The sequence below is a fragment of the Protopterus annectens genome, chromosome 5.part0 (assembly GCF_019279795.1).
Source record: "Protopterus annectens isolate FY-2018-M chromosome 5.part0, PAN1.0, whole genome shotgun sequence".
NCBI classification, from domain to species: Eukaryota; Metazoa; Chordata; order Ceratodontiformes; family Protopteridae; genus Protopterus; species Protopterus annectens.
This window is the reverse complement of record NC_056735.1, coordinates 618594605-618605348: the sequence shown is the minus strand read 5'-3', so window position 1 is coordinate 618605348 and position 10744 is coordinate 618594605. Positions and strand designations below refer to the sequence as shown.

At 41.3% G+C, this 10744-nt stretch overlaps 1 protein-coding gene across 1 annotated transcript in view; it reads left to right on the top strand.

Moving 5' to 3' along the window:
- The first annotated feature begins 8564 nt into the window (after nt 1–8564).
- Nucleotides 8565–10744, top strand: part of ANOS1 (anosmin 1) — an 892203-nt gene continuing 890023 nt past the window's right edge. The window contains exon 1 of the mRNA XM_044072460.1: nt 8565–8848. Within this exon, the coding sequence (XP_043928395.1) occupies nt 8648–8848 (201 nt within the window). The 5' untranslated portion in view covers nt 8565–8647. The remainder of the gene's footprint in view (nt 8849–10744) is intronic.

Here is a 10744-nt window from a genome sequence, read left to right as displayed (position 1 = left end):
ACCGCTTAGCACGGTTTTGCACGGGTTTGCGCACCACGCAGCGCTGTTTAGCTACAGTTAAACTATTCCAGGCTCCACAAAATCTGCACTTCAGTTTTTCCTTTGAAACTTAATACACTTCAACCCAGCACTAGAAATAAGGCATTTTAAGACTGGCACTTAATAAAACTCACTAAAACTAGCACTAGCTTACAGCTGGCACTTCAGCCCTATACTCAGGAAGTATAAGGCTCTTTGCTCATCCAATCAGCAATACAGTCCAAACCATCTATTCAGGCATGTTCAAGGGACAACTTCAGGTATACTCTCCGGTCCAGCTGGTGAATCTGGGCATTCTGAGGCAATGTTACAATTGCCTCATGTACACAGACAACCCCCTCCTCCTCCCAACCAACACAAACATATGTGAGAGATGCAGCTACACAGCCAAGCTGGAGGCTAAGCTCTCTCAACCCACGACTGGATCATCCAGTCACAATGAGAAGGGCAACACTAGCACCACATTATCAGACTCACATAGACCAGCCATAGCTGCACCAGCAAACACCTCTCAAAAACACGCAAAAACATACTCGGAGGCTCTAAATAAGAACCTGCCTAAACAACAGAGACCTCCTAAGCATACATCCAAGCAACCCCCACCCCACAACAGAAACCAGGTAACACATACTTCACAACATCAGTGTGCCAAGCAAAAACAGCCCCTAAGGCTAAATAACACACCTAACACACTAGTAATTGGTGATTCTATCATCAGGCACACAGACATCCCACTTACTAGACTGAACAAGGAGAAGGTTATGGTAAGCTGCCTGTTGGGTGCCAGAATCCGCCACATAACACATGCACTCAGGTCACTCTACAACAAGTACAGATATGATTCTATCATTGTACATGTTGGCATAAATGACCTGAGACGTACCTCCCAGGACTACATGAAAAGAGACATTGAAGAGCTCTCTGACCATGTAGCCCTGGCTGGTATGACTCTGACTCTGAGTAGCATCCTGCCCTCACCCAAAATTATGCCAGCATATGAAGAACAAATTACCAGTTTCAACAATTCGTTAAACTACTGGTGTCATTCAAATGGGATCCAGTACTTGTCAGCCTGGGACGACATGATTGACAAGCCACATTGCTTCGCCAGAGACGGCTTGCACCTATCGCTCCTGGGCTTTCGAATACTGGCCAAGACTCTTGCCGCCCCAATACTGCCTTTTTTAGGCAAGGCTCAAAAGACAAACCCACCTCCATAAACAACAATAATAAACAAAAACTGAGGGTAATGCTGCTCAACACCAGAAGTCTAAACCTCAAAATGCACGCACTCGAGGCTCTCCTTAGTATGGAAGAAATCGACGTATGTGCAGTGACAGAAATCTGGTTCAAGGATCCAGAGAGCACCCTAGCACTACCAGGCTATAACTCCTACCATACCTTTAGGTCCCAAAACCAGGACCAGAACAGAAAAGGAGGGGGTGTATCCATATTCATCAAGAACACCCACACCTCCAGGCTAGTAGCACAACACGCGGAATCTGAGACCATCCAAGTGCAATTGACAGCGGATAAATTGGCTGTTCAATTTATAGCTTGCTACATATCTCCCACCTTGTCTCAGGATCCTCACGCAGCATTCCTGAGAACATTAGAAAGTATGAAGATTCTATCCAACACCATGCTACTGGGTGACTTCAACTATCCAAACATTGACTGGGAAAACTACTCAAGCTCAAACGCCCTAGCCCAACGCTTCCTTGAGTTTATAAACTCAAATGCCCTGGAACAGCTGGTCACCACTCCCACAAGAGGTGACAACATACTGGACCTGGTCATCACCAACATGGGGAACCTATGTTCCACACCTGAGGTAAACTCATCATTGGTAAGATCAGGCCACAAACTAATCATACTGGACATCCACATCCCAACCCCCCCCCCTCGCCCCCACAGTCAAGGAAATCAAGGTAAAAAACTTCTCTAAAGCCAACTTCACACTCCTTAAGACTGAAGTGGGAAGTTTCAAAGCTCCCAATCAAATGGAAAATGATGACCCATCGGCAGAATCCTTTACAAGTGCATTCTATGAACAATTTCAAGAATGCATGGACCGAGCCATCCCAAGTAAAACCAAGACCAACTCCTCAAAAAAGAGGAAGCCAGTCTGGTGGATCCTGGCCATAAATAAACTTTACAACAGAAGGAGGAAACTCCTGCAAGGTAGAACAAAATCCCAAAATAAGAAGGCATCTCTGATTAACATCAATAAAAAACTGCACTCTCTCAATAAATCATGTAAGGCCAACTTCGAAAGAAAAATAGCCAATGACTCTAAGGATAACCACAAGGCCTTCTTTAACTATGTCAAGAGTCTAGGGGCAAACTCTCAGATATGCTCCGAGCTAGTGCATAATGGCCATAAATACACTGAACCAACCAACATTGCCAACATCCTGGGTGACAAGTTCAGTGTAAACTTCACCCCCCCTCCACCAAAGGGGTTAGCACCCATCCCAGTAGAATGTGGCGCTCCAGATATCTCAGACACACAAGTAAAGACAGCCCTTGCAAAGGCCAAAAACACATTATCAATGGGACCAGATGGTATCCCAGGTTGTGTCTTACATGAGCTTCAAAATGAACTAAGCCCCCATCTCAAAACACTATTCAAACTCAGCCTCTCTACAGGCTATGTACCCAAAGAATGGCGTATAGCAACAGTTGTACCACTCCACAAAGGTGGTGCCATAACTGACCCTGAGAACTATCGCCCTATAAGATTGACTAGCTTGGTCTGCAAAGCCATGGAATGCATTGTCATGGAGCTCATTAACAGGGACATTGGGAACCTCCAGACACTGGACCCCACTCAGTTCGGCTTTGTTAAAGGCAGATCTTGCCTCCTGAACTTGGTTGACTTCTTCAAAACAGTCACCAAGGCCATAGATAAAGGGAAGGTGGTCCACACAGCATATCTGGACCTCGCTAAGGTGTTCAACACCATCCCACACTCACGAATCATAGACAAACTCACCAGCTTAAATATCAACCCCCATGTCACGAGATGGGTTGCCAATTGGCTCTCAGACAGAACCCACATGGTAAGAGTGGCAGGCGCCATGTCTGACTCTAAACCAGTCACAAGCGGAGTCCCACAGGGGTCAGTCCTGGGACCCCTCCTGTTCGGTATATATTTCTCCAAAGTACAGGCAAATGCGGAGGGACTGTGGCTAACCAAGTTTGCAGATGACAGTAAATTGGGTGCAATAATTGACTCTCCGGCTGACACAGACATCCTGCAAAAGGGTCTCTCAGAGACAAACACCTGGTGTCAAAGTCACGGCCTCAAGCTAAATGCCAAAAAATGCATAGTAATCCCATTTGGGAAAAACAAAGTACCTACAAACTACCACATAGATAGGAATCCACTAAGTACAGAAGAAGTAATAAGGGACCTAGGTACCCAAGTAGATAGCATGCTGTCCTTTGAGAACGACATAGCCAAAACGGTCAGGAAATCCTTCTATGTGGCACACCTGATCACAAAGGGTTTCTCATCCAGATCCAAGGAGGTGATTGTGCCCCTTTACTCCTCACTCATTAGGCCCATAATAGAGTACAATGCCCCATTTGGGATGTACCTCACTAGACACCTGCAACAACTAGAAAGACCACAGTAGTACCTCACTAAGAGGATTAAGGGCCTTAAACAATTACCCTATGAAGCACGACTAAAAAAGCTCCACATTTTTGCAGTCGCTTACCGTCTGCTCAGAGGTGACCTATGCCTGACCTATAGGGCCATGTCAAACCCTGAACTAATGGACATGCTTCACCTCAAAAAAAGACATCCCTCAGAACCACTCGTTCTAGCGACTTGAACCTATGCACAACAATAAATAGGACATACTGGAGGGATAGATTCCTGTCCCAGTGACTCCCCTCACTCTGGAATAGAATCCCAATCCATATTTGACAGAGCTCCTCTCTGACCCTCTTCAAGAGAAATCTTGATGAGTGGATGGGAAATCGTATGTTCTACCCTGGCATCACTTCAGGAGCCCTGTTAGACAGAGGCCCAGGTTACTAATCTAATGGGGAGGCAAAAGCCATCACTCTGTGGCTAGGCTTATTAATGCCCCTGGGCAGATAGCCTAGTACTTACCTATGAACCTATGAACCTATAAATCCCTGATACAAGTTCAATCAGTAGCTTAACAAGGTGCAGAAAAGAAGTGAGTGGCTAATGCCAACTCAGACATCCTTCAATGAGGGTGTGTGTCTATAGTCATTGTGGTGCTAACCCCAGTCAGAAAGCTGGCATGTTGCAGCAGGATGCAACTCATTGTGTCATAGTGACTTTTGCATGTAGTGTTAAGAAGATGATGTGCTAAAGAATGCTCCTTCCCGCAGTGCAGCATTACACAGCCACTGGTCAATGTGGGAATGAGATTAAATGGGGACTGGGAAGGGAACATGTATGACTTCCACAATGGATCTCTGCTTTCCTCCTAACAACTGCCACAGTGGAACAAATGGTCTGATTTGGCTTGGTCCTGGATCAAGAACAAAAGGGCTGTAGGTTTTTTGCTTGGATCAGGGCAGACTCTGATTCTCAACTTTGCTAAGAATAAATGGGTCAGTTGGGAGAAGGCACAAGAGCCAGCCTTACTAGCTGTTTGTAGTGACAACTATTAGTTACTGATGAACAGACAGAGTCGATAACTTTCACACCCACAAATGTGTGTGAAAATAATTGTTTAGATATTTTTTTGTCTGTTTAGTTTTTAGAACTGCAACGTTAAATACTGAACTAAACTTTTTTTTAACTTCTTCTACTTTAAAGAAAATATAAATGGACAACATACATTTTACCAATGGACAATAAGCACAAATCAGGGTAGTTCTGACAAAATCAAGCATTGATATTTTCATAAAGCCATCTAAAAAGCCAATAATAATGCACCAGCTTTGCAGTTAAATGGAGAAAAAGAACACATTTATGGTGTCTAGGACATTTCATAATCTAAAGACTTACATTCTGAGATAAGGACAAAGACTGAAAAATAAGAAACAGACTTTAATGCATTAGTGGCAAGCAGACCATCAAGAATCCCATAAATGGAGACTGTAGAGTCAAACTGAGGCCTATATGGTAAGGTTTGTTTGCAGCTTGTGGTCTTCACCTCTTTAGCTGTACTTCAATGCTTCCAGAAATAGGTCAGACATTGTTTAGTAAATTTACTTATTTACATATGTATGGACTGCATTTAGGTGACCCAGTTTTGAAAACTTGTGCACTGTCATTGCATGACTACATCATAAAAGGCAGTTTTACACAACAGTATAAATCTCCACGCAATAACTGCATTTTTTTTACCGAGGGAGTGGATGCACACACAATATGGCTGCTCACTTTCATCTTTTAGTGTTTCAGCAGAGCAAAACACACACACACACACACACACACACACACACAGCTGGAAAATAGTAAATATACACTGTAATGTGCTTGGAAGTAATACCCTAAAAGTACAGAGATACACATGGAGAAAGTGGGAACATCTACATGTCTGTATGCATGTGATACTTACTGTAGGTCACTTTTAGTTAAATGTAGTACTCTAGTGAAGTAGCAGCATGGGACGATCTGCTGTGTAACTCTTGTAGCTCATTGTACCATCAACATAATGCCATGGCTGTTGTCCGGTTACTGCCAAAAGACCAGTGTTACAAAAGCTTCTCACTACTTATGAGATGTATACTGGCATGAACAAGTCCCATGACAAATTTGTCTCAGGATGCCAGGACAGTGTGCTGGGTTGTAAAGATGCTGCCACATTCTGAGCCCTCCACTCAATGTGGGACCACATTATAATCCATGATTATCTTGAATTCATGATGTTTTCAGTCTGAGACTGAAGCAGACATAACCACTTACTAAGCAACAAATTATCATATACCATCTCTTTCCACACCCAGTATAATTATAAGCAACATTACATTACACAGACTTGCTGGCAGTTTACCTAATAGGGTTAAAGCTATATACTGTTAATGAGCTTCATCCTGTAGTCCGGGGTTTGATTCCCACTTGCAAACTATGTAACTCTGAGGAAGTCACTTAACCCAGGAGTGCACCTATGTTTCTCTGAATACAGACACTGGTGTCCAATGGGCTTATCCAGTTACAGATAAATAAAATAAAGAGATAAATTGTCATGCCTGCTGTTCCACACCATCAACACTAGGACTAGTGAATGAGCTGACTACATAACGATGAGTACATACACATAGTAATATGTATCAAATCTAAAGCACACATACCAATAGGCTTTGTAAAATGTAAATGTCGTGTAGAAGAGACAAAAGCAGCATTGCATGTCTTTCCAGCACCACAGGCATTATTACCATTTCTCAGCCATTTCCTAGTTGCATTGCTATGTAGTTTCATCTGAAAAATGCACAGTGAATGCTATTTAATTTATCAGCCATGGTTGTATACCAACCACCTATCCAAACCCATGAATCTGGCTGAAACAACTGTCAGTGATCCCACTCATCATTGCCACAACACATACACCTAGAAAGGGGCTGCTCCAGACAACTTCTGAATCAACATCCAATCTCAAAAGCTACATACAAAGACTAGTACATATGCTATGCTAAGACTCATAATGTTACTAAATAACCCTGTCAAGTACAGCATATACTATAATTATAATATACATGACATAGTTATTATAAATGTTCACTGCTAACTTAGTGCAGCACAGAGGTGTGGACAGTGGAAAGCAGTAAAGTGTGAGGAGTGACAGTACCAACACAATAACTCTGCATAGCAGACATCTGTGCTGTAGTCAGGCTTTCAGTTATGTAGCAATGCTGTTACAATTCAGAACCATATAAAGCAACACAGCACAATATTCAACATACCAACACACTAGTCTGCTATGATGCTATAATACGAATAACACGAGCAATATAGTGCCCTGTGCAGTTACTGACAAGTTATAGCAATACAGTATTTAGTCAGAGGGTAGACCACTAGCCCTGCCACTAAGCCTAGGAGAATAACACAGGTCATGCATGTTGGGGGTATCCAAGTATACTCATGCAAGTGTTTTCAGACCCTATTTTGTTTTAAGAAAATAGTGCTGTGGTGCAGACAGGAAAGTAACACTATCAACAGGCCCTTCAGAAAAAAGTAATAATAACAGTCATGAGACTGGACTACTTCAGCTGTGATTCAGTCTGCAGACAAGGCAACTGGTTAAAGATTGTTTGACTATCCACTTTAGACTGATGAAAGTACTTTGGCATTTGTAACCCTGAAATCGGTGAAACTGCATTGTTCTAGGAAGGAATATAAAGTGAAGACACTAACTATACAATTTAAACCAAGAATCCTCCAGAAAGGATGGTTTATAAAAATACTCTCCACAGTTGTTACTTGACAATGAAAGTGGATTTTATAGACAATGATTTAACCAATTCCCTTTAATAATAACATATTTTCAAAAAAAAAACAAACTTTGGCTTAAGTATTGATTTAATTTGTTAAGTTTTATAATAATTGATTTTTGTGTCATTGTAATTTATTGTATATACTAAACAACTACAACGACAACAAGAAAAAACATTAGACAGAATTAATGGCCGAAGAAAACGTGGTGCTTAATTAAATCCACTTGAATTTCATATGAAGTAAAATCTTACTTTACGTAAAGTTATTCGCTAAGAACAAAACTAAAGACATCATTCCTTTACTGTCAGCATCCGTTCTGTACTTTTTATTATTTGATCTTGTATTGCTAAACAGACGAAACCACTTTGCTCTTTCTCAGGAATGTGAAAGAAAGAGGTGTGCATCCTCAGTCGTATTTAACTGTTTCTAACTATATGAACGTAGCGGCATAGAGCATACGTAGGGGTATGTAGCAAAGGAGTGCATGCCAGCCAGCTATATGCGAAGAAAAACAAGAAATGATTTCCAACTGTTGATTAACGTGCTACATATGATGCACCACTGAAACAATTCAAGTACATACTATTGCACTTCCAAGTACACGGGTGGTCTTAAATCATAAGTTTCTCCGCAGAATAATTATCCATCTGTTGGAACGACTCCTTCACTCAAATAAATAATTGTCGTAACCGTATTGAGGATCAGATTTTTACTAAAATTTGAGTCTCACGCGTTACTAAGAAACACGGTGCACTTTAATGAGAAAAATAAATTAAAAATTTACTGGTGGCATTAAATCATAATTGCTAATAATGACCTGAGCTGTACATACACAAACAATGCTAATATGGGCACACGACTCATCTGCTTTACGTTTGTGCTTCCATTTTAAAGTTTAATATTTTTTCACAATTTTAGCTTTTTTACACACTGCGTCACACAGAGATATGAATTTAAGATTAAAGGAATCCCTTTCTGCTCCTTACTCACCACCCACAATTCCACGTCAGTCATTCGCTCACTGACCAATAGAATGGCAAGACTTCTCTTAACCGCGCCCCCTTCGGGACTCCGCGGAACTTTGGTGACTTTCGGCACCAAGGACTCACCTCAGTTGAGTACGGTTACTGTTGGGAGTCGATTGGGGTTCCCTGTATCTCCTCTGCATTATTCACTATGTTTCACAGGGATGGCGTTGCTTCAGTTCCCCTGTTTGTTGTTCTGTGGATTACAATATGCTGGAGCTGTGTAAGTGTAACCGCTGCCCGCAAACAAGACGAAGCTTTCCCCACAAACAGCATTTCCCGAGCTCGTTGCACTTCGCGATGCCTCAGCCTGCACATCACGCGCATCTCGGCTTTCTTCAAGCATTCACAGGTACTGACAGGTGCTTAAGCAGTAAATTGTGTAGATGGATAAAATGGGGGCTGCTGCAAGCCTGCCGTGTTGTCCTGGAATAGTCCGAAATATGGGGTCCGATCATGATCCTTTGCAAGGGTCTGCATTTCCCAGCAGGAGCAGGCTATCGTGGAAGGATAATTGTGTTGTGCCCTAGGTGTTGTTATACTAACTTGTTTTTAAGTTATTGCTGTTGCAACATTTCTACGTTTATGCTGCAAACGAAGAGGCTGTAATGTATAGATTAGTAAATACGATGCTCATGGGCTGGAGAAGAGAGCTAGAAGGGTGCATGACTTGGGGGGGGGTACCTTATATAGGGAATAGTCTAAAAAAAGCGTACTTGCTATTATTACAGCTTTGTATTAGTTCTGTTAAGACTTTTTATATGTATGTAAGTTGGTACGTGACTTAAAAGCAACGCCTTGACTAGCTCACAACATTTTTCTTTAGTGGGTATCTTTTGAAGTTGGTTACTTCATTCGTTATCTTTTCTTTGTAAGTCTACACACCTGCTGTTGACAACAGAAGATGTAGACATGCTTATAACAACTCATACCTCTCAAGGGTAACTCATTACGAGGAACATTCCTCATTTGAGGTCCTGAAACATTCATGTTCCTCAAAGTTCCACATTGAAAGTATCTGTCAACCATTCTGTGTTAGTAAAATGAAAAAAGTAGTAAAATGAAAAAAAAAGGCTTCCACCACAACGATAAGTACACTGAAAAATTCTGTTAGGATACAAACTTAAATAAAAAGCACAAATTGTGCTGTTCAGATTTCAGGTCAAACAGGATAAGCGCTTTCAGTTAAAAAAACCTTCTTCAGATCCTAGTGTGTAGACCTGACTTACTACTGTTAAAATAGAGATCCTTAATTAACCATTCTGTGTTAGGTGTTTTTTATCCACGATAAAAATTTCAGAATCATATTAATTTATCAAGATAAGCTTTTATATGTAAAAATAGCACATTCTGGCCATCTTACGAGCTTCCTAGGTGAAGTTGTTAAGTTGTTTGTAAGTGTTCCACATTTTGCCCATTTGTCACACATTAAAAGAGGTAGTGTTTCTCATTTTGGAGATGGGGGTTAAGAGCTATGAATTTACAACTGTGAATGTTCCAGTACTTGAGATGGGGGAGCTAACTCAATGTTAACACCGACCCAACCAAAAGCAGTCTCGTTTTATTATGCATAAAATTAAAACATTATTTGCTGTCATCATTGTAATTTCCCTATGGTGATCATTAAATGACACGACATTTTGTCAAATGCAGGTTTACATAAGGTGTGTGTAGGGACCTGACCTGTGTTGCACCCAGCCTCAGAGCTGAAATTCTGAGTCGTGCACGTGTTGTAATACTGTGTCACTGACCTGTCCACCTGTTTGCAGTTAAAATAGCTTGACTGTGTCACACATTCCTCAGCTTTTACCCCCAGAATTATGGACCAAGCAATAAATAAATAGGGAGGATGGACTCAAATTTGAAACACTTTTAAATGCTTGTACCATTACCTTAGAACTTATCAGAATATTTTACAGTTTTAGGAGGGATGGAGCAAAAGTTGGAGAACAAAGTTAAAGCCGTCTTTCCAACATCTGGAGAGCCGAGGCTGAAGTATGTGATCTATGAAGGTTAATGGCTTTTAGAAAGATGTAGCCACAGAACGCAAAAACACGATTAACCAAATGCATCTGGGATTTGATCACTTGGCAGCATGTCAAGTTTGTTGTAATTATTGTTACTGAGCCATAGTGCAAGTGAGAGCACGTTGCATTACCCTTGATTTCCATCACAACTCTGCCGTACTTGAAAAATATCAGTATTCACGTGTGTTACATCTATTAAAAATATGCATTTAATAACACGT